The 25043-nt window shown below is 44.5% G+C and overlaps 2 protein-coding genes across 4 annotated transcripts in view; one reads left to right on the top strand and one right to left on the bottom strand.

The window, feature by feature from the left end:
• TOMM5 (translocase of outer mitochondrial membrane 5) overlaps positions 1-25043 on the top strand; it is a 495867-nt gene that overhangs the window by 340922 nt on the left and 129902 nt on the right. The gene's annotated exons all lie outside the window — the stretch shown is intronic.
• FRMPD1 (FERM and PDZ domain containing 1) overlaps positions 1-25043 on the bottom strand; it is a 108465-nt gene that overhangs the window by 7997 nt on the left and 75425 nt on the right. For all 3 annotated transcript variants that reach the window (XM_050762064.1, XM_050762065.1, XM_050762066.1), the window contains exons 6-14: positions 19012-19119; positions 14451-14546; positions 9034-9159; positions 7786-7905; positions 6452-6588; positions 5295-5421; positions 5059-5154; positions 3150-3332; positions 1671-1818 (exon numbers count right to left, since the gene is read on the bottom strand). In XM_050762064.1, coding sequence (XP_050618021.1) covers positions 1671-1818; positions 3150-3332; positions 5059-5154; positions 5295-5421; positions 6452-6588; positions 7786-7905; positions 9034-9159; positions 14451-14546; positions 19012-19119 — 1141 coding nt within the window. The remainder of the gene's footprint in view (positions 1-1670; positions 1819-3149; positions 3333-5058; positions 5155-5294; positions 5422-6451; positions 6589-7785; positions 7906-9033; positions 9160-14450; positions 14547-19011; positions 19120-25043) is intronic.

Raw genomic sequence — 25043 nt, forward strand, 5'->3', positions numbered from 1 at the left:
AGAGCTTCTTTCAGGTCATGGCCTTTTCCTCAGGTCATTCCTCCAGGGTCCCTCGGCCTTGAATGATCTGTCTTCCTTTCTGTGCCTGGTTAACTCCAGCATGTTCTTCAAGATCTACTTCTAATACCTCTTCCTCTAGAGGACTTTCTCTGACAGGCAGCAGCAGTCACCCCCCAGCCCCTCCACAACAGCCCTGTTCCCACTCTGTGTTGTCTCCCTGAGCAGACTCTGAGGAGTCACCCTTTGTTCATAAATACATTGTGTAACAACAAAGGTAACAGGCCGGTGTGGTGGCTCACGCCTGTAATCTCAGCACTTTGGGAGGCCGAGGTGGGCAGATCATTTGAGGTCAGGAGTTTGAGACCAGCCTGACCTGCATGGTGAAACCCCATCTCTAGTAACGTACAAAAATTAGCCGGGCGTGGTGGCATGTGCCTGTAATCTCAGCTACTCGGGAGGCTGAGGCAGGAGAATCACTTGAACCCAGGAGGCGGAGGCTGCAGTGAGCCAAGATTGCTCCACTGCACTCCAGCCTGAGTGACAGAGCGAGACTGCCTCTTAAAAAATAAAAATAAAAATAAAAACGAAGGTAACAGATACTCCAAACTCATCACTTTCTGTTTTACTTACTGTATTAATACCTATTCTCTTGAGCTGATTTCTACTTTATCCATATAGAGGAAACACTGCAATGGTGTGCTACTGACCACCTCTTCCCATCTCCACATTCAGTGACATCATGTGGTGGTAGCCTGAAATTAGCCACGGTGAGAGTGTTGACACCATGGAATTGGGCAATTCCTTCAAATTGTTTTTTGTCCCCCTGCAGGGAGTTGTTAAACATTTATCAGCATAGCCCTGGGGACATGCTGCATCAATGATGCTGAAGCAAAAGCCTGGCAGAAACTGGGAGCTGGCCTGGGGGAAACTGTCTTACCTGCCTTGCAGAGATGTTCTTTTATACTTCAAGAGATTGCAAAAGAGTGCATAGGTATGGAAGAGAAGCCAGGTCATCTACTTCCTGAACAAATAAGTGACATCGCTTTTTGATGAGAAATAATGATAATCTATTTTTTTTTTTTTTTTTTTTGAGAGATGGAGTTTTGCTCTTGTTGCCCAGGCTGGAGTGCAATGTCACGATCTCAGCTCACTGCAACCTCCACCTCCTGGGTTCAAGTGATTCTCTTGCCTCAGCCTCCCAAGTAGCTGGGATTATAGGCGTGTGCCACCATGCCCAGCTAATTTTGTGTTTTTAGTAGAGATGGGGTTTCACCATGTTGGCCAGACTGGTCCCAAACTCCTGGCCTCAGGTGATCCACCCGCCTCAGCTTCACAAAGTGCTGGGATTACAGGTGTGAGCCACCGTGCCTGGCTGAGAAATAATGATAAAATGCAGTGGATCTGAGACGATCTTAGGAAATACTGCAGGGAACTAGAGCTCTTCCACAGCATTCCTTGGTTTCAGGAAAATTTCAGATACAAAGAAAGCTTCTTTGTTTAGTATTTATGAAAGATCAATTGTTTACTAGGAAATAAACAGAGAAATAGCTCTCATCCACTTGAGCTGAAGCCTCGGCTCAATTCAATTCACCACCTCCCTTTAGGCTGCCCTTACCTACAAGGCCAGTGAAAGGGGCCTGTCCTTACTGGGGCAAGACTCAGCGCCTCACCTTCTTCTGTGGATACACGGTGCGCTTGTTGTTTGTTTCCAGGCCAGAGGAAAATGGAGGTAACTGGGTCAACCAACAGCCTGTAGTACCCAGCAATCAGGCAGGCTAGGTCTTTTGCACTGTTGGATTCCAGCAGCAAAGTCAGCACCTTGGAAAGCAAATAGAAAGCTCATGTTTATCAAGGACCAAGGGACAGTCTGAAGACTGACAACAAAGCCATGTGGGACCAACGAGAGATTCCAAGTAAATCCGGCCATGGTCCACCGATAGATCTCCTGGTGCCCCATATCCTCACCTGCAAGGCTTTAAATGAGGATCTGCATGTACTCATACACGGACACCATTGCACATGCATGCACGCAAGCACACACTCACACACACACACAGTGGGCCCTTCCCACCCAATCTGTACAGTGTCTTCTGGCTCCTCATCCTCTACCCCAGCGCCACATCCAAACTGCCCTATCCCACCCTGTTCATTCCTGCAAGAGGGACCTTGCAAGACTAAACTTAGAAAAGAAAAAGGAGCAAGAACATGTGGAGAATGAGGGAGAGGGTGATAAGAAGAATAAAGCACCACTCTGGAGTATGTTGGGATTAAATCAAAGGAGGGCAGAATAAAAGTAAGACCTTCGAGAGAGGCTCAAGAGGTACCCTGCACTAGTGACCTTTTTTTTTTTTTAGACAGAGCTTCGCTCTTGTTGCCTAGGCTGGAGTGCAGTGGTGCAATCTTTTGCTCACTGCAACCTCTGCCTCCTGGGTTTAAGTGATTCTCCTGCCTCAGGCTCCCAAGTAGCTGGGATTACAAGCGTGAGCCACCACACCTGGCCCACTATTTACCCATTTTAATGCCCACCACTCAAAGCTTTTGGGCAGCAATCTGATCCCATGCATGTGATAAAATCCTCTAGTGGGCTGGGCGCGGTGGCTCACGCCTATAATCCCAGCACTTTGGGAGGCCGAGGCAGGTGGATCACGAGGTCAGGAGATCAAGACCATCCTGGCTAACACAGTGAAACCCCGTCTCTACTAAAAAATGCAAAAAATTAGCCAGGCATGGTGGTGGACGCCTGTAGTCCCAGCTAATTGGGAGGCTGAGGCAGGAGAATGATGTGAACCCAGGAGGCGGAGCTTGCAGTGTGCCGAGATGGCGCCACTGCACTCCAGTCTGAGCGACAAAGCGAGACTCTGTCTCAAAAAAAAAAAAAATCCTCTGGTGTTCTCCATCTACGTCTCTAACCCCTACAGGAAAGCACATGGTCCATCTCAGTTTGTATAAAAAAAACCTTTTAGGACTTCTTCAGGAAAATGTACCATTTACCACTTTCCCTTTGATAGAACAGGACGGACAATTCGTCCTCTTAAGCAGATATTGGACATTAGACTTTATTATTATTTAAAATTCATATAAACTAGCCTGGCCCCCATTTGGCCCCAGATTCCAGCAGTTGAATTCAGAATCTCTCCCCGTTGTGTTACCTTGACGTCCTGAAGATACACTTTGACCACGCTCACTTTCTCAGACTCTTCTGTTAGCTCTACACGGCTAATGTTTGCAAACTCTGCCAATGTGGACATGATGTTGAGTTTGCTATTGATAATTTGGCTAATCCCATACTTGGCTCCAACTAGAAGGGCAATGTAGGATTCTCTATCCTGTAACTGCAGAGGGTGGAAGGGGAATTAGTTTCCATTCGCAAGCTAGTGGAAATACATTTCACATGTAAGCAATAATACCTCTGGCTGCAAACTCCTTGATTCCTGCTTTAGGTCCTAACCACCAATCCTCCAGACTATTGCCTGATGGAGCCCCATCAAGAGCTAAATCAAAGTGTAAATTTATCTCCCCAAACTCTTTCCAACACAGCCCTGAGCCACAGCCATAAACACATCTGTATTTTCACAGCTATGTACCTATCTTCCCGCTCTATGAATCCCTTCCCTGCCATCCTTTCCCATTTAAATCCTGATCCTTCTTTAAAAGCTTACATCAAAACCTACTGCCTATGGAAAGCATCTGCCTGATGTCAGCCTCCTTAAGCCAGAAATATCCCTTTCCTCTCTGTTGTTCCTGTGCCACTTCCTCTTACTTCTCTACTAGCACTGAACACTTATGACTTCTTATTTTAATTATTTGTATTAAGTCTCATTTCCATGTTAAGTTTCTCAATAACAGAGTCTGTATTTATCTCTATTTGTAACCCGCAGTGCCCGGCAAGCACCCTGAACCGGTTCCATGTCGCTGGTTGCTTCTCCCACTACCAGTTCTTTCCTTAGACAAGAAAGGTAAAGCGAGATTGGGGACTGGAACTGGACAGCTGGGAGAGGGCAGAATTAGCCCTTGGAAAAATTGGGAAGTTTTTCTTGTACCTTCAAAACTGTCCTTTCTGTGATCTAGTCTCTTTTCCACCTTTTGGGTCTTCTACTTAAACAAAGAATCCATCTGTGTCTCCCCTTCCCCTAACTAGCTGATGCTCTTCCTTTCTTTCAAAACACTGATTCTCTTCTTCCATCTACGTTGTTAGGTTAGCAATCTGATTACATTGGCCCATCACTGTAAATGACTGAGACGCACACCAAATCTTTTGAAAGGACTTTGGTTAATATTTTTTTTAAACGCCACTCTAATTGGTAAGTTGGTTTTGTGCGGCAGGGTCCTGGGGCTGACAGTGCTGGAGGAAAGCTCTCTGAAACCACACTCCCGAGACACTGACTGCCGAGAAGCACATGCTCTAGGCCTAGGCTGAGAAAAGCAGCAGCAGGAGAATGGGAAGAGAGCCCAGGGCTTTTCTGCTTCTCTTCTTCCTTCTCAGGCCCACCCCTCATTCCTCCCTTCTTCTGAACAATCACTGACTCAGCTTGGCAGTCAAACACTCTTATTTTTCTTTCATGATTTCCAGTTTTCCTCTTCACCTTCGTATACCCAAAGCTCCAGCGTGAACTGCTTACCATCCCCTTCTGACCCAGAAGGCCTTTTCCTCTCTACTGAAGTCTGGCCAAATTCAGCCTTCCTCTTGCCTCTTTCCTTAACCCCTTCTCCTTCCTATACTCTACTGAAGCAAGTAGTGCTACCTTCTGTCTCCAAACTCCACAGCAATAGGCCGGAACCTGTCTCATGGCTTTGCTTCATTTTGTTGGGTAGCTTGTTTCATCCTTCAAGGATGGAAATCACCTCTTATTCAGCCCTGCTTCCCCTAGCATCTATCACAGGGGTAGCACCAAGCAAGGGCGTGATAAATATTTTCCAGTGGCATACTATTTAGTTTCCCAAACAAATTCTAGTACATGACAGAGTCCTCAGGAATTTTAGGCTAAAATATACATTGATTTTCAGAGGATCTCTAAGGTCCCTTATGTGAGTAGCATTTCACAGTTCTTTAATACATACCATTAAAGTAGCATTAAAGATTCTTCCACCATATGTCTTGAGTTCTCCGAGGATCTGTAGATAATTTAAACGTAGCTGGGCAGCAGAAATAAGTTGCTTAAATAGAAAACAAAAACAAAAACAAAAACTTGAAGTCAGAGTTATTCATTGGTCTAAAATCCAGGCGATGTTGAAAATGCTTTCCCTAAGGTTTCACAGCAGACTGCTGGGTGGGTCGGCAAAGGCACCTTCATTACCTTCTGTCGGGGTTCCAGCAAATTCTGGTTCCTCTTCATGTGGAAGCTAATGGCTTTCTTGATGTCTTTGCCTTTCATGTTTCGGAGTAAAGTTGGAGATATAAAGTTCTCTATTCCCCAGTCTTTCCTGCCATGAGACATTGGAGACAAGGAGGCCCATTTCTACAGGGTACTTGGCTCTAATGAAGAGCATAATTACATTTGATTCAGTACTTAGTATTCCCATAATACAGCAATTATGAGCCACTTTCTCCTCCTCTCTTTTTCTCTCTCACACACACATACACACACTCTCCACAAAAATCCCTACAGGCACTCAGGAATTAAACCCCACTGATCATTCTGGGAGCTCATCACTCTTGGCATGGTGTGACATTCTATCAATCAGAGCAGGGGTTCTGAATCTTTTTCACTACAAAATACGTGGCAAATAATGACAGCATATGTACAAGACACTCTCATGGGGCAACGCATAGCTCCTGTGAATCCCTCAGGCCAAGCTTCAGCATGGTGCCAGCCTAGCAGCCTCAGAATCCCCCAGAAACTTGCTAAAACTACCGAAGCTCAGGCCCTGCTGCTAGAGATTGGACTCAGTACATCAGGGACAGGGCCAAGGATCTGCTGTATTTTTAAAAATATGATTCCCCATCTGATTCTGATGCTCAGGCAGGACAGAGCTGAGATCTGGGGAGGGGCTTAGCAAACCTGAGTGATGCTGTCCAGAACAATTCTAAGCTAGGAATCAGAAGGTGCTGAAATTGTAGGACTTGAAACTGCCCTAGTGGAGACATAATGCAATAGGAACTGGTTCATATCCATGGGAAAAATTAATTTCCAAGGCATTCCCACCCCTAGAAGAGCTTAACACTGATGCTGGCAACTGATTTCCCAAAACATCTTCCCGGGAACTGGGAATTTACAAGGGGATCCTGTGTCGTTCCATCTGGAGTTGGCTTCTGTCCCAGAGAGAGCAGCCAGGTTCAGACATCTGGGGGAGCCAGGTCGGATTAGAAAGGGTGCAGAGGGAAATGGATGAAAAGACAACAGACAGATACATGGGTAGGTGGGTGACTATCAGCTTTCTGTGGCATCTGGCCCTCCTGGCCAGGGGCCAGCAAGTTATAAATGCAATGCAGCTGCCATCCCCTGCCACTCACTCTATATACTTTAAAGAGATCTTCTGTGGCTGGGCACAGGCGTAGATCCGCTCCTGGATGTGCAGAGCCGCGAGTCGGAGTGCAGAGCTACATTTCATTTCTACAGCAAAGCGCTCCTGGAGCACATCACTGCAGCTCTAGAAGAGATTATATAGAGCAGATGGGAAACAAAAGCAGACGTATTGTGTACCCTCATTTTCTCAGGTGAAAGGCAGCAGGACCAGGAGCTCCGCTTTGAGAGCTGGCTCTCACAGTTCTTTGCTGTGTGACCTTGGTTAAGTTGCCAAGACTCTCTGAGCATTTGATGTCTGGTAAATGAGGATAGTAAAATCTACCTTACGTGGTTTCTGTGAGACTTAAATTAGATAACGTATATGAAAGCAGGTACAAGGCACACAGTGTTATACAAATACAAAATATTGATGGCATTGTTATTGCTATTATTATTATTATTTTCTGCCACCATTTCTGTAAGACTTGGGGCAGTCCAATCCACCTAGTCTGAGTTATCTCATCTGTAAAATACTGATATCTGCCAAATGATTCTTTTTCTTTTTTCTTTTTTGGAGACAGAATCTCGCTCTGTCACCCAGGCTGGAGTGCAATGGCATGATCTTGGCTCACTGCAACCACCACCTCCCAGGTTCAAGTGATTCTCCCACCGCAGCCTCTCAAGCACCTGGAACTATAGGTGTGCGCCACCATGCCTGGCTAATTTTTTGTATTATCAGTAGAGATGGGGTTTCACTGTTTGGTGAGGCTGTTCTCAAACTCCTGACCTCAAGTGGTCCACCTGCCTTGGCCTCCTAAAGTGCTGACATTACAGGCATGAGCCACCGCACCTGGCTCCAAATGATTATTTTTCATCAGAATAAAAATGACATAATAACTCTCATCTAAGGAGGTAGAATAGGAGGAGCACCAGGCCCCAGATCAAGAACTAGGTTTTGGCTCTGCCACTAAGTGGGTGACCCAGACAAATCACATGACCTTCCCAAGACTCAGTGTCATCATTCTAAAATGAGGTTTTGAAGCACTAAGGCCCCTTTTAGCAATAAAAACTGTAATTCTAAAGATCCTAAAATGGTATTACAAAATGTATCATCTACATTGGGGACTGAGCCTGAATTTCATTCTGATATTACACATCTGCTAAAACAGCAACTTAGTGACGGAAAAGGCAATTCTGAGCGATGATCAGGCCCATTCTCCTTCAGATAAAGATAATCCCTACCAGGGAGTTGTTTAATGGCCTCGAGCTCACGTTCAAAATCACCCAGTGCGCCATCTCTGAGAACAACCACTGTTATTTTAGGAAGCACAGACCCAGTCACCTGCAGATAGAGGTATTCAAAGGCCACGGGGTCTTCTTTCAGGAGGTCCAGGGGGTCCTTGGGAACAAAACAGACCCTGAAGAGGCAGCGGTAGTCATGTGACTCCTCCCTTTCTACCACCTGCGATGGGTAAGGGAGAGATTATTAATCTCCTAACTGCCTTTGTCCTTGCAGTCATTCCACAAAACTACTCTATAAAACACAGACAGTGAAAGACAGTCCCCAGAGATTTCAATTCTAGTGCTTCCCAAGACAGCCATAGACTTTTGCTCCTAATTTGACTTTCTTTTTCATGGGTACAAAAGGTAAAAGGTTCAAAAGGGCAGCATTTCCCACTCACCCATCTTCCAGTTTCCTTTTCCAGAGGAAACTCCTGCTTTCAGTTTCTTGTGTGCCCCTTCCAGAGACAGTTTATGTATATTTGTACTTCAGTATAAGTCTATTCTTTTATCTTCCACAAATAATAATATAGTACATATACCATTCTACGACTTACCTTATTTCACTTAAACTATCTTAGGAATTTAATTTGATTTTCTTTCCCAATGCAAATGGAATAGAAGTAATTAAAAAGTCTACAAGCAGTAAACTTTCTAATCGGTGAGTGCATTGGGTAAGAATTCATCTGCAAAGAGGAATGTTCAGGGTGGCTTTTATGAGGTTATGTCTTACTCATTTCCAACTGTTAAAATCCTCCTCATCTTTGTAACAGACTCAGAAAGATTTGTTGAACTAACCTGTGTTTAGCTTTAAAAAGTTGGTACAACATATTATTGAACGGTTGGGAGATTGAGTGGTATAGACTGTTTGGCTATGTTTACTCTATTTTGCCATCAGGAACCATATCAGGGGGTAAGTCCCACAAGAAGGGCTTAGACACAGCCACAAATGCTTCCCTAATGGCTCAAAGGCAGCAAGTGCAAGGGAAGATCATCAGAGCTAGAAGCAAAAGATCAGAGTTCTATCAGCTATGTTACCTTGAGAAAATCACCTTACCTCTCTAAGCCTTTGTCTCCACATCTGCAAAATGGAGAGGACCTTAAATCTGTGTCCTGCCTACCTCATACTAGCAGATGAAAATCAGGCTTGTCCCATAACCCCCAGGCTGAGTGAGCTCTGTGCCTTCTGGGGCAAGAGAAAGTGCATCAAACCTGCAGATGTGCTGAGCCCTGTCCCCAGAGGTTCTGGTTGAGGCGTGCAGCCAGCCCAGCCCATGCCTCCCAGGAACAGGCGGTCAGTCCTCCCTACCTGCTGGATGAGTTCCTCTTCGTGTAGCAGGTGCAGCCGGGAGATGCTGTACTGCTCTTCCAGGGCCAGTGCAAAGTACTCGATACTTCGGATGGACAGCTTCTCCTTCACAGTGAGGATGATGTCCTAGCAGGCGCAGAGAGGTGGAGGGGTTACTCAGGGAACAGGGAGGACTTCCCTAGCCTTCCTGCCATTCCTTAGTGCAGCTAGGGAGAGAAAAGCCTGCACTGACAGGCCCAATGCTGACTTAGGCAGGGCTCTGGTCCCCCTCATCAGGCCCCTTACAGCCCTGCAGCCACAGCTCCCCTCTCCTCAAGCTCCATCACCATCCATACAGCCACCCTGTCTTGCTTTACTTGGAAGGCTGAGTCTATCCAGTGGAGGCTTCTGCCTCTCCCCTATGTCTCTAGACTTATTCTCCCTCTGGAGTTCCCAGTCTCTCTTTTTATTTTTTTATTTTTTTGAGAGAGTCTTCAGGCTGTCACCCAAGCTGGAGTGCAGAGGCATGATCTTGGCTCACTACCACCCTTGCCTCCTGGGTTCAAGCAATTCGCCTGCTTCAGCCTCTCGAGTAGCTGGGATTACAGGCACATGCCACCATAACCGGCTCATTTTTGTATTTGTATTTTTAATAGAGACAGGGTTTTGGCATGTTGGCCAGGCTGGTCTTGAACTCCTGACCTCAAGTGATCTGCCTGCCTCAGCCTCCAAAAGAGCTGGAATTACAGGCGTGCACCACCACACCCAAATAATTTTTTTGTATTTTTAGTAGAGACAGGGTTTTGCCACATTGGCCAGGCTCCCAGTCTGTATCTTTGACTGCTTACTAGACAAAATCCCACCACACACTCACTATGCAACTGAGGGAAACAACTTTTTTTTTTTTTTTTGAGACGGAATCTCACTCTGTTGCCCAGGCTGGCGTGCAATGGCGCAATCTCGGCTCACTGCAACTGCCACCTCCTGGGTTCAAGCGATTCTCGTGCCTCAGCCACCCAAGTAGCTGGGATTACAGGCGTGTGCCACCGTGCCCAGCTAATTTTTTGTATTTTTTGTAGAGATGCAGTTTCACCATGTTGACCAGACTGGTCTCAAACTCCCGACCTCAGGTGATCTGCCAGTCTCAGCCTCCCAAAGTGCTGGGATTACAGGCATGAGCCACCACATTCGGCCACAACTGAGGGACACTTCTGAACCTCAGTCGCTTCCTCTCCAAATAGAGGACAATAATGCCTACTTCCGACTTCCGAGAGTGGCTGACAGGACGGAATGGTTGTGAATGCTGCGCTGAGGCATTCTGGTTGCCACGCCACTCTTCTTGCTCACTAGAGAAGCCCTCTGTGACCACAAGGTCTTTGCTGCCTCGAAGCATTCACACACGCTGTTCCCTCTGCCCAGTATACTTTCCCCATTACTCTTTCCAGGTCTGTTTCTTTCTCTTCCTTCGAGTTTCAGCTCAAATGTCGCCTCTTAGAGAGGCCTTCTCTGGCCAGCATACATAAATGTAATCATCCCTATTATTCTCTGTCCCAGTGTCCTGTTTATTTCCCTCACCATTATTTAATATTATTTTCTTCAATTAACAGCCATTGTAAAGTTAAGTGAATGGGTTCTAGACCTCCACTCCCAATTCCTAGCTGTAATTGCTTCTTCTCTCTATGCCTCAGTGTTTTCACCTGTAGAATGGGAATAATATTAACACCTATCTCATAGGGTTGTTGTGTACATTGAATTGATTTCCCCTTAGAAGGCACTTAGAACAGCACCTAGCAGATGATATGTATTCAACGCATGCCAACTGCTAATCTCTGTTTTCTTGCTTATTGTCTTTCACTTCACTAGATGGTAAACTCTCTGAGGATGTGGGCCTTGCCTGTGCTGTGCTCCATTATGCAGTATATCCCATGCTTGGCACATAGTAGATGCACACAAACTTTCACTTGGTGAGTAAACAACAATCACAAATGTCCTGCCAGAACCTCAAATGTAGTAAGTCTCACACCATGAGGTGCTACTCCCTCCTCATGACTCCTGATTCGGAACCCTCTCTCCACTCGTTCCTCACCCCCATAACTACCCAGTGACTAGTCTCAAAGGGTCCATTTGCTTCTGCAGCTCCACACCATTAATTCAGTGCTGCCTGTGTGCCTGGCATTGTGCTGGCTCCAGTGGAAAGCCTGTCTCTTGACTCTGTCCCTTCTCCATTCTCCCATGTCTACCTCGGCTTGCGCTCATGCATTTCTCCTGGCTTTGTACAGGGATGTCCTGTGAACCCTCCGGCCACCCATCTGTTCTCCACCTTGCATGTAGAGCAAATGTTGGTAAATGTAACCTGTGGAGCAAATCCAGCCCACTGCCTGTTTTTGTAATTAAGGTCTTATGGGAATATAGCCATGCGCATTTGCTACAATGGCAGAGTTGAATAACTATGACAGAGACCCTGTGGCTTGCAACACCTAAAATATTCACTATCTGGCCCTTTACAGAAGGTTTGCTGACTCTTGATCTAGAGGAATTTGTCTAAGCCTTGTACTGGGCATGCTCTCCCTTGCTCAAGAACATTCAGTGGCTCTTGATGGCTCACTGGCCAAAATCCAAACTCCTTAGTTTAATATCCAAGACTCTCAAGGTATCAGTTGTCAACCCACTTCTCCCACTTTATCTTCGGCTGCTTATCCCAATGCGCTCTGCCCACAGGAGCCACGCACTTGTCAAACCTGCCCATTTCTGGATCTTTGTTGGTGCTGTTCCTCATGCCTGGATGTTGCCTTCACACATCACTCCTGGCCCACTCCAGTCAAAAGCCAATCTATCTCTCTACATCTGCCATGCAGGCTACCACTCCATTCCCCCAGAGGCCTTTACTTGCCACCCAGCTGGAAGCTTGCTCTCCCCTGAGCCTGCACCACATGGCTTCTGTCCTGCTTTCACGGTCTTAAGCACACTGTACCTCATTTCACTGGGATTTGTCCCCAGGTCTCATCTCCTCACCCTACCCCCCACCCCAAGACTTCAGGCTTCCTAAGAGTACAACCCTGGGTAATTTATTTATTTATTTGTTTATTTTATTTATTTTTTTGAGATGCAGTTTCGCTCTCATCGCCCAGGCTGGAGTGCAGCAGCACAGGTTCAAGCAATTCTCCTGCCTCAGCCTCCCAAGTAGCTGGGACTACAGGTTTGCACCCACCACGCCTGGCTAGTTTTTGTATTATCGGTAGAGATGGGGTTTCACCATGTTGGCCAGGATGGTCTCAAACTCCTGACCTCAGGTGATCTGCCCACCTTGGCTTCCCAAAGTGCTGGGATTACGGGCATGAGCCACTGCACCTGGCCCCTGGGTAATCTGTTGCCAAGTTGTTGGTGATACAGAAATGCCTGGCACATAAAAAGTGTTAATAAGTTTTTACTGAGTCAAATGACATATTCTTTTTCTTGATTTAGAGAAAAAGGATTTTCTAATACAAGAACTTTTCTTCCCTTAGTAAGGGAAAGGGGAAGATAAGTCACTGATGAGCTGACAGTAATTTTTCCTTTTTTCACTCATAAGATTTATTTTTATCCACCTCTCTCTGTGTGGATAAAGGCTTTGCTTTAAAAAATTTGGCTACTACAGATAAATAAGATTAACCAGTATTATACTGGCTAAGTCCTTGTTCATTTCCCCAACTCTCTATCATCTTAAGTTTAATTCCCCTGTAACGTGAGCCTTTATTGTAAATTACCTCAAAGTCCTTTTGGCCACCAAAGGGGGACTTGTTTTAAAAAAATCAACCCTTCTATTCCAATCCACTTTGATCAAAGATGATGAAAGTAGAACTCTTGTCTAATCCATTTGCAGAGCTTCCCTTTTCTGCAGAATGGCAGAGTGACAAGATCCAGCACAGGGTTCAAAAACAGAACAAGTTTGAAGCCAGTTATGAGCTAGCTGACCTTGACAATTTTTGGACCTCTTGGGCCTGTTTTCTCACCTGCAAAGTGGGGATAACACTAGTTACTTCACAAGGTTGCTAGGGCATTAAATGAGAGCGTACACAAGAAAGTGCCCAGGAAGAGTGCCTGGCATGTAGTAAACACTTAAAATCTATTCCTCCCTTGCCTTCCTCCTCTGGACTTGGAGTTCCCCAGGTTCAGAAAGCCCTTCTCCAGCTTCTTCTAAGTCACATTTAGGAAGAAATAGAACAGAGCATTTGGAGCAGCTGTAAGAATTGCCAAATGAAGGTGCCAGAGAGAAACACTAGATGTGTGCATGCAGGTGTATGTACATTGTACATATGTGTGCATGCATATGCGTGTGTGAATGTACTGTGCAGATGTATGTGTGTGCATGTGTCTTGGCTACTGTTTGTCACCTATAGATGCATGGGCCCTCCTGAACCTGCTCTCCCGCTTGTACCAGAAGAGCTGGGCCCAATGTTTCCTCTTACATGGTTTTTAATGTTTGAACAACTTTGCTTCTTCACTGCAGCCTCACTCTAACACTATTTACTCCCTTGTTTAAGAACTGTTAGCACCATACATTATTATCTATGGATAAAACTCAAGCTCTGTTGTTGCCTGGCATTTGAGGCCCTCCACAGCCACTCCTTCCACAAGAAAACAGCCTGTGCCCCAGTCCTGCTGAATGGTTTGCTATCTCCTGGGCAATTCCCATTTTTCTGGCTGTGTTAGTTCACGTGACTCTCTGATTGACACGTACCCTACCCTCAACTGCCCTGTCCCTACCAGCCCTTGTTGAAATCTCAGTTGTCCTCCAAAGCTCAGCACAGGTCCAGCTTCTTTTCCAAGCCTTGTCTGATGTCCGGACAGGCTGGAACAGATGGTACTCTTCCGCTTGCACGTGGCCTTTATTTCATCCTGCCTTGGACAACTGAGCATTCCCTGAATGTCCACCCTCCCTCAACTAGACTGCAAGCTCCTGAAGACAGAGACCACCTTTGACTAAGCTCAGCAACCCCTCTCAGACCATCTCATATGGGGAAACTTGTGAAGTATAAGTTCAATTGATTTTAACAAAGAACAGAATAGGTAGCGCCTGGGCCTTTCCTGACATCTCACCTGGGTTTTTGGCTGCTCTAGTGTTTGGGGTAGCAGGTAGAGTCACAGACAAATGGCAGGGAAGTCTGGGGGTTATGGGTGAAGGCTTAGGAGTTCTAATCTGACCTTTGGGCAAGTCACTTCATCTCTGTAAGTCCTGATTCCCACCCCCTAACCCCCACTCAGTTAAGATGGTGGTAAAAATACCATCTTTCTGGGTGGTTGTGCAACTAAATGAGATAACATGGTACTTGGCTTATTATTACAGGGTCTCAGACCATGGTGTTTGTGAGATCACCAAGACAGATGCGGGGCAAGATGCCTGAGGGTCCTAGCAGCCAGACATTCTCTTGGGAAAAGAAGTTCAAGTTTATTCTTAATACCTTCACGGTTGTGTTTGCCTCAAACTTGAAAGCTTTGGTCTGTCCATTCTCCAAGTATAGCTTGAGCACGTTGGGCATGCACAGCAGAGAATTACCCTGGAAAACACAAGAGAATTGTTGTATCCCTGTCTTTTTTTATTCCTTGTGGAGACAGGGTCTGATCTGTCACCCAGGCTGGAGTGCAGTGGTGTGATCTTGGCTCACTCCAACTTCCACCTCCCGGGTTCAAGCAAATCTCCTGTCTCAGCCTCCCGAGTAGCTAAGACTACAGGTGCACACCACCATGCCCAGCTAATTTTTGTTTTTTTTGTTTTTTTTTGTTTTTTAGTAGAGATGGGATTTCACCATGTTGGCCAGGCTGGTCTTGAACTCCTGACCTCAGGTGATCCACCTGCCTCAGCCTCCCAAAGTGCTGGGATTACAGGCCTAAGCCACTGTGCCAGCCTAATTTTTGTATTTTTAGTAGAGACAGGGTTTCTCCATGTTGGCCAGCTGGTCTTGAACTCCTGGCCTCAAGTGATCTGCCTGACTTGGCCTTCCAAAACACTGGGATTACAGGCTTGAGCCACCGTGCCTGGCCTGTTGTATCCCAGTCACAGCTTTCCTGCCCCTGGGTATGACAAATCCTTGACTGTCTGGACCTGCCTGGTTTCGAGAGTAGGATCCTCCCTAACCTCCTCACCATGTCAGAGGTTCCTTCTTGGCACTTGGGAATTTCTCCAATGCACAGGCATGCTTTGTCAAGGGATACCCATGAGGACTGTTAGATATGACAAATGGTGGAGAAGAGTGAGCCCTTCCACGAGCGTACTGATAGCACTGTGCGAGCCTGTGCAATGTCTCATGACCATCAGTTCGCATTTTACTGCTGGCTGTACCCTTATGGGATCCAAATTGGCAAGCCAGATGACCAACATGTACACTGTTCAACATGGGCCTTTCAGAGATTCTTAGACTCTACTTTATAGGATTGGGGTGGGAGGGGGAGGGTAGGAAAGCCTCTTTATTGCTGCATTCCCTGTAATGAAATATCACCAAAGGGCGGAGGGATGCTCTCCACTACATTCACCCCAATTATCACCCTTGATGCATGAGGTCCCCTAAGGGGCTCTGCCACTCTCGTAGGGCTGTTTGGGGAAAAGGCACAGGACTGGTCTGTGTATGGTGGCCCCATGCCAGCTAGAACTCCTGGGATGGAGCAGGAGAGGGTTTTGGAGAATCTCCCAGTTCTCCTAAGAAGTGAATTCGGAGTGTTTGGTTGCAAATACAAAGGGCCCTTGGGGCTGGTGTCCTCCAGAAGCACAGAGAGATTTTAGAGTTCCCAAGATCTGAGCTAGAATTGCCCCCCTGTACTCATCTCTATAAAGAGTTTGGGTATAAAGCCCACATATGGTGAAACTTCATCTCTACTAAAAATACAAAAATTAGCTGGACGTGGTGGCAGGCGCCCGTAGTCCCAGCTACTCTGGAGGCTGAGGCAGAAGAATTGCTTGAACCCGGAAGGCGGAGGTTGCAGTGAGCCAAGATCACACCACTGCACTCCAGCCTGAGCGACAAGAGCAAAACTCCATCTTAAACAAACAAACAAACAAATAAACTGCCAGTTTTTTCAGATGAGACTATTGAATCTTCTAAATATAAAGGTGCTTATATCTTCTAAGCAAGATTCACAGTCATCACTTTTTTTTTTTTTTGGTGACAGAGTCTCACCCTGTTGCCCAGGCTGGAGTACAGTGGCACCATCTCGGTTCACCGCAACCTCTGTCTCCCAGGTCTATAACTTTTTAAAAAAAAAAAAACACACAGTATTTTTACGGAAGAAAAAGGAAGATGTTCATATTCCAGTGCCATTTCACACTACATCAGGATGAGGGATTTCAGACCGCTTACTCTGCTGCCATCTTACTTCTCTGGCTTGGAGTTTTTAGAAATCTGAATTTTGGGGTGTCCCAGGTGGGAAATTTTTTCCTTAGTACTTTCTTTGTGATTTAAAAGGTTTACAAAGAATGTATTCATAGCAACATTACATAACTACCACCACTTACTTTTCCCTAAGGCATCTTCCAATTTTTATCTATATCTGTAAATAGTTTTTAGAGAGCTGCAATAATTTAATATGCATGATTCTATGTTCATTTTCTACCCAATGTGCATTTCATATACAATTTTTAGGTGGGTTTAATGTTCATAATTTTAATGCCTTTATAATATTCTATTGAGTTGAAATATCAGAACTGATTTCACAATTCCTCTGCCCTAGACAACTGAGCATGTTTTTCCATTTTGGGAGCTATTTAAAATGTTGATACTACAGATATCTTTAAATATATGGATTTTCACATTTAAATTATTGTATAGACTAATAGGAATGCAATCTCTGGGTCACTTTTTATGGCAGTCATTAAATTTTGTTTTTCCACTCAAAAACGTTTAAGCCAATTTATAAAGCCATCAGTAGTGCATGACTATAATTACTTTCTCAGCACTGGGGCTTACATTTTTTCTCTGTGCTCGTTTGCTAAGTATAAAGTTTTACTTTTTAACATTTTTCCTTTGTATTTGTTTAACTGTGAGCAAGTCAAACATATTTCAAATGTTGGTTTACTATCTCAGATCCTTCTTAACACAGTGATTGTGTATCTAAGGCAGTCTTATCATGTTCCAAGGGGAAAAGTTTAACAGCCAATTTTATCATCTTTTAAACACTTGAAAGGATGAATAGACAGGTTACAGGGATGAACTCTTACTTGTTTTGCTATCTCTGCCTTGTGCGGCTGATGCAGAGACTCCCAAAGATTCCCTGAGGTGCCCCAACCTTCCAAGTCTTCCCAGAGACAACTTTTTAGAACGCTGTTCCTTTAAACTCCCCAACCCCACCAAAACTCTGAGCCAGTTTTGTAGCCAGTTCAGGTGAAAGTTGTCCTTATCTGGTCCCCTCAGCACAGACAGCAGTGAATGGGAGGTCATGGCCATTTTAACAAATCAACCAGGTGACCCTGTCCACACCTGTAGTGCCTTTATTCTCTGCCTGTCCTGCTAACTGGTTCTCACCCTTACTACTCATCACTGTGCATGACTCTTGAGATGAAGAGTCATGTGTTGAATTGAAACTTAATTTTTTTTTTTTTTTTTTTTTTTTTTTTTTGAGATGGAGTCTGGCTGTGTCACCCAGGCTGGAGTGCAGTGGTGTGATCTCAGCTCACTGCAAGCTCTGCCTCCCAGGTTCACGCCATTCTCCTGCCTCAGCCTCCCGAGTAGCTGGGACTACAGGCACCTGCCACCACGCCCGGCTAATTTTTTTGTATTTTTTAGTAAAGACAGGGTTTCACCATGTTAGCCAGGATGGTCTTGATCTCTTGACCTCGTGATCCGCCTGCTTCGGCCTCCCAAAGTGCTGGGATTACAGGCGTGAGCCACCATGCCTGGCAGAATCTAAACTTAATTTTCTAAAGAGACTCAATCCAATTTCACAAACATGACTCAAATATTGCCAACTGACAGGTGATTTCTGAGTCATGCATTAGGCCTCCCACTGGCCCCTTCCTGAACAAGTCCACCTTTCTCACTCAAGTCTATCTGAAGGTATGCCCTATTAAGTAGCAGGGCAGGTAAAAAATAAGTGCTCTGTAGATGTGGACCAGGTTGCCTGGATCCTTTGTTAAAATGGTCATAGCCCCCACCCCCTCTAACTCCCCCGGCCTTTGCTGGTCTCTATGGTGAGAAGACAAGATAAGGACAAGTTTTGACTTTAAAGTTTCAAAGTCTAATATTAAGAAATTCAGAATGGCAATAGTTATAGACTACTGGGGGGAAAATGTACAAATTATGAATAAATGCGCCTTTTATCCAGCACTCCACGTTAAAATCAAACTCTAGCCAACATTTTCCCTTTACAAATTTGTCTTCTGAACCCCCAATCCTGGGTCTCTCCATATCAAAAAGGACTAGACAGCACGTCACAGTGAAAAACCAAAGAATCAAAGTCACATGGACCTGGGCTCCTGCATTTTCCCGCCATGTGATCTTAGAGTTAAGTCTCTTAATCTCTCTAGGCCTCTGCTTCCTCTTTTGTTAAAACATCTCCCTTGCAGGGTATTGTGATGACTAAGGACTGTGTACACATAAAGTTTAGGTCACATAATAGAGGTTCAACAGATGATGGGCTCTTAAAAATAAAAAGCAATCCCATCACCACTGGCACAATTATCAATAGATCACCTTCAGAGGGGATAATACATTTGAAGATGCACAATGAGAAATTAACTATTGGAATCTGTTGAAATTTCTTTGGCAGAAGAATGGAGTCACAGAACAATAAAGGGCCAAACCCAGTGCTCTTCTTCCCAGTCCCCACCCATGGCCCAGAGCTCCCACCAGCTCTCCCAGTCCAGGGTCTGCAGGCGTCTGACTGGGAAGGTGCACAAAGCCTCTTGCAAATGCACTGCACTTCCTCTGCATCCTCTCTGTGCTGTGGAATTCCAGAGGTTCAGGGAGTTATGTGCCAGAAGGCAGCTCGCCAGCTTCATAAGGAGTAATTTCAATCACTTGACTAGTGACACACCTGGCTATGTCCACTGATGAGCACTTCTTCAGCAAAGTGCACCTTCACAGGGTTGGTCTTCAGCCTGGCTCTCTTCTCCTCAGTCAGGAAGGACGATTTAGGGACTCCCTGAAAAACATTAACATGATACATTTTGGAACAGTGCTTTCATAAAAGCCAGGTATATCTATCTTCTCATTTCTTAAAAACAGAAACTTTGATAGCTGTTGCAGATTCAATTTAAACCCACAGGAAAGGAGGATATCCCATTATAGGTATTTTCATAAAATCTAGGGATCCCAAGCCAGATAATGTTCTCATGTATCTGAGAATAGTTGGACATTCAGCATGGTAGCAAAATAGCTGTGATATGATGAAGACAAAGAGTTCTGGCCTGTGAACGGGACGATCTCAATTCCTACTCATGTTTTACTGCTCAATAGTTGTGAGAACTATCTCAAACTCAAATTCTTATGAAAGAAAACCAGGTAGGTGTGTAAAGCACAACAAAATAACTCTGTGTGACTTTGGTCCAGTCCTTGCCCCTCTCTGGCCTTCAGAGTCTTCCCATCTGTATAATATAGGAGTTAGTTGGGGTTCCCTGAAACTCTGACCCTTATGACTTACCCTTGGCCCCATTTTGCTCTTATCTTTTGTCAGGTACCCTCTTTTCCCAAAGAAGTGAAGGGAGTCATCACAGGTTGGTATGAGTATATGGTGAAATGTTTGGACTAGAATGTATCAGGCCAAATTGTGACACTTGCTGAATAGCATCTTACATGATCTTCTAGACCAACAGGCTGTGACCTTCCTGGATGAAATCCTGATACACTATTTTCCAGCCTAACATCCTATGTTCCCTTGGTGTGGACAGTCCTTTAGGCCAGCCTCTAGAATGTTTCCATGTGTAAGAGTACGAAGATGAAACTCTGGGCCACATTCTGTGAAGATGGGAGAAGAGATACATAACAACAATCAGGGAAACTCTTAGAAACAATGTTCGTAGACTCAAATACCAACAGACCAAATCCATGAAGTACATGAAGTGAACAAGTAGCCCTGAAATTTTAATGCAAAAAGGTAAATGTGATTCTCACGGATAATGGCAGGACAGGATTCATGACTATGACTCAACATCTCAAATATATAATTTGCTTTAAAAAAAATTAGTAGAAAAGCAGGGAAGAAATAATGTTTGCAGAGAAGAAGCACACCTGTAGAAATTAGAGAAGGGATAGAAGGAATAAGAGAAAGAAAAGCTACAACCCAAAATTAGTGATAAGACTATCAGATTGCTTTGAATGAACTCAAGACTCCCATACCACTTGAATCTAATGGGCTTGTGGACCTACAACATGTAACAGCTCGTATCATCCATGGAACAGAGAATGGAAGAAATGTTAGGAGACTAAAGATGATCAAATATCAAGTTTTCCAGAAAATGAATATGGAGGATTTAGGAAAACACATATTGGTAAGTTTGTCGTTAATTCTTGGCAAAATCAGGCCGGGTGCGGTGGCTCCTGCCTGTAATCCCAACATTTTGGGAGGCTGAGGCAGGCAGATCACCTGAGGCCAGGAGTTTGAGACTAGCCTGGCCAACATGGTGAAACCCCGTCTCTACTAAAAATACAAAAATTAGCCGAGCATGGTGGCACATGCCTTTAGTTCTAGCTACTCGGGGGGCTGAGGCAGGAGAATTGCTTGAATCCAGGAGGTGGAGGTTGCAGTGAGCCAAGATTGCACCACTGCACTCCAGCCTGGATGACAGAGCAAGACTATATCTCAAAAAAAAAAAAAAAAAATATATATATATATATATATATTCTTGGCAAAATCCAAGATAAGAGATGGAGTTACCAAGAACAAGTCAGAGCCAACCAAGTTCATTTTTCCTTTGAAGATAGAAGTCCATATTGGTAGACCAGGGTTCTGTAGATATAGCAGTATTCCTTCATTCTTGCAAAGCATTTGATAAGGTCTCCTATAATCCCCCTGTGGAAAAGGCCAGATGCAGTGCCATTAGGTGGATTCATAAACTAGTTGACATATACTCAAAATAGTTCTGATTTCTAACTAAGTAACTTAGTCTCAATCCTCAACAGTGATGTTTAGCAATGCCTTGGTTGAAGCCAGAGAGAGTGAACTTGCCAAACCTGTGAAGGACAGAGCTGCAAGGTGTCATCAGATATCAGGCAGCAAGAATTTTGGGGGCAAGATCAAGGAACTGGGAATCTATAAGAGGGTGCATGGGAAACTTAAGGACCAGAGATAGCTATGGGTCAAAGGCCAGGAAATCACTAAAAACAAATATAAGAGGGTATAAGGAGCTGGACTGTCAAGAGCTGCAGGGAATAAGATAAAGTGAGTGGTCAACAGGTACAATCACCACCATCCCAAAGACTCAAAGGAATAAGAAATCAGGGGCAGAACAGAGGAGAGATGCAGAGAGAAAAGGAATCTGGGCCGGGCGCGGTGGCTCAAGCCTGTAATCCCAGCACTTTGGGAGGCCGAGACGGGCGGATCACGAGGTCAGGAGATCGAGACCATCCTGGCTAATATGGTGAAACCCCGTCTCTACTAAAAATACAAAAAACTAGCCGGGCGAGGTGGTGGGCGCCTGTAGTCCCAGCTACTCGGGAGGCTGAGGCAGGAGAATGGCGTAAACCCGGGAGGCGGAGCTTGCAGTGAGCTGAGATCCGGCCACTGCACTCCAGCCTGGGCGACAAAGCGAGACTCCGTCTCAAAAAAAAAAAAAAAAAAAAAAGGAATCTGCGGGAACACTGTTGTCTCTCACCTTTGGGAGATAAATCCTGGAAGAATTGGGCCCAGAACTGGATCATGCTCAAGAAAATCAACTGGCAGGAAACTGAAGGAACTGGAGTGGACTTAGGCAGAGGAGGTTCCCTGACAGGAAGTCACTGGAGAATGACTACAGCTCTCAACTGTACAAATAAACCTTTCAGCCCCACAGTTCCCTGACTGTAAAATCTCAGCATGCCAGAACACTGGGCAAAAGCAACATGACAGGGATTAATGTGAAGTGTGGCATTGAGCATCCAAAAATCAATTGCACAGAATTCAATTCAATTGCACAAGCATGGAATTGAAGGGACGTGGCTTGGAAGCTATTCCTTTGAAAACAAGCTCAGGATTTAGTTGGTCACCAGTTTCACCCAAGCCGACAGTGTGATTGAGCCTGCGAAAATGTTAACCCAATTTTGGGCTTTACTAGCATTCCTGGTGCATGTCCACTCCCCATGGTACTCAGCATTGGTGGAACTGTGTTCCTTTCTGGGTGCCACTATTTGGGAGGGTCACCATGAAATTGGACTCTGTCCAGAAAGCTCTCAGAGAAGTGAGAATTCAGAAAAACGCATCTATGAGGAATGGTCAATGGAACAGCTGTTTAGCCTAGAGGTCACTCTTCCAAATCTTTGCCATTTCATACAAAGTGGACTTGCTTGGGACTAGTTGGTGGGAGTCATAGGGAAGAAGGGCCATTCTTACATTTGGAACCACCCAACCATGAAACTGGCTGCTTTGAGAAAAAAACATGCTGACATGAAAATGCCCAACACACAGGCCCCACTGTGGCTCCTGTACTTTTATACCTGAATATATTGGCATCTAGAACATATAAATCACCTACTTACATCCACTTCAGCTATCTAATATTTTAAAGAGACAATTCAAAGAATATGAGTTACTCATTATTCTAGAACTTCTAAGTTCTCCCTGGATTCTAAATTAATTCATCAGAAAGCAGCAGACCTCAGCTGATAAAATCTCTTTGTGCATGTTTTTTTGCTGAACTAAGAGTTAATGTTTAAAAGGGCACTGAAAGGGACATGTTGGAAAACATTCCTATATCTTTTGGCAGTACCCTCTGTCCTGGGCTACACGCTGTCACTCATGAAGGCAGCAGGGATTACAAAGATACAATAGCATAACACTAAGGAATGTGGGTTCTGGAGTCTACCTGGAAAACAACACAACTTCACTGATTTCTGCATGTGAGACTGTGGGCGTGTGAGGCCCATGGCATCCTCATCTGTAAAGGGGGGATAATGAGTGTATCTTCCTCGTAGCATTTCCTTTTGGTGCAAATTAAATAAGACATTAAATACTGGCATTAATATTATTACAAATAATTAATGTATTATAGACAATGAATATAGACAATACAGATCTACAAATTTAAATCAGAACCTTTTTCATAAAATTCTGTGTTCTAGAGAAGCAGTAATTAATGTTGCAACTGTGGATTTTAACATTCCTAATCAGTTTCAAGTAATTTGAGGACTCTAAGAATCGACCACAACAACGAGGCTCCTTGCTAAAGCAAGATATATATGATCATTTTGCAATGTTTTTAAAATTCTTCGGGGCCAGGCGCATTGGCTCACACCCGTAATCCCAGCACATTGGGAGGCTGAGGCAGACGGACCTCTTGAGGTCAGGGGTTCGAGACCAGCCTGGCCAATATGGTGAAACCTCGCCTCTACCAAAAATATAAAAATTAGCTGGGCATGGTGGTGCATGCCTGTAATGCCAGCTACTCAGGAGGCTGAGGTGGGAGAATCGCTTGAACCCAGGAGGCGGAGGTTGCAGTGAGCCAAGATCATGCCACTGCACTCCAGCCTGGGTGACAGAGCAAGACTTCATCTCAAAAATAAATAAAATAAGATAAAATTAAATTAAATTAAATTAAATTAAATTAAATTAAATTAAATTCTTCAGAGCAGTTCTGGTGAGAGGCCCAGGAGCAGGCTAGCCAATATTTAGGGCATTTCTCAGAGGTACTGATGGCCACAGACTGGGCTAATGGCAATTCTCCCTGAGAGACCTCCAGAGCACAGTATTTACGTTCCTCTCTTCCTGGAAATCTTGTAGGAATCTCAGGAGTGGTACTGGACACATACCAATTTTCACCTTCCCATACTTTTTATTATTTAAAGGATTCACCTCTATGCTGTTTCCCTCGCTCCCTGCATTAAGTATTTTCTTTTGCTCATTTCTTGGAAACAGATCAGGAAAAAACCTGCCTGATTAAGATTAAAATACTCTCCAATGAGAGATAACCAGCTAAATAAAAAGGACATCCTAACACCTGCACTATCATTTAAACTGATTAGATTTCCCTGTTTCCATATTGGTTTCATATTATTTAACAGACAAATTATGTTAAGAATAGAAGAACTTCCATTTATCGATACATAAAATACTTGGTCTGACATATGGCAAATATCTTCATTCTAATTAGGTGGGTTTTTTCCTACTCTATTTCCAAGAAATAAAAACAAAAGATAACACTTGTCAAATACAGAGAGGAGACAACAATTTCTCTGCTTTCTAGTGTTATGGAGTGTTTGGACCACAGAAGGTTTATATTTTCATGTAATCAAATCACCTTTGTTCCACTGTGCTTCCTTCCATGCCCTAAATGTGTAGGCCACCTTTCTACAGCCTGTGACCAGACAGACATCCATCCATATTGTTTGCATTTTTAGAGCTGAGACCAGATTTTTTCCAAATACTTCAACAAATGTCCAAGTTTGATTTCTTGAATAATTGCCTTTTCTCCCACAGATTTGGAATGCTATGTTTTTCACAAACTATACACATACACACACACATACACACATATAGTTTTATATATATATATATATATAGTCTCTCTCTCTATATATATATGGTCTCTCTCTCTATATATATATATGGTCTCTCTCTCTCTCTCTCTATATATATATATATATATGATCTCTCTCTCTCTTTCTCTCTCTCTCTCTCTCTCTCTCTCTCTATATCTCTATATATATATATATATATATAGTCTCCGTCACCCAGGCTGGAGTGCAGGGGTGCGATCTCAGCTCACTGCAGCCCCGACTTCCTGGGCTCAAGTAATTCTCTCACCTAAGCCCCTGCCAGTTATAATCATTTTGTTTTTGTTTTTGTGTTTGTAGAGACAGGATTTTGCCATGTTGCCCAGGCTGGTCTTGAACGCCTCAGCTCAAGCTATCCACCATCCTCAGCCTCCCAAAATACTG

The sequence above is a fragment of the Macaca thibetana genome, chromosome 15 (assembly GCF_024542745.1).
Source record: "Macaca thibetana thibetana isolate TM-01 chromosome 15, ASM2454274v1, whole genome shotgun sequence".
Classification (NCBI taxonomy): domain Eukaryota; kingdom Metazoa; phylum Chordata; class Mammalia; order Primates; family Cercopithecidae; genus Macaca; species Macaca thibetana.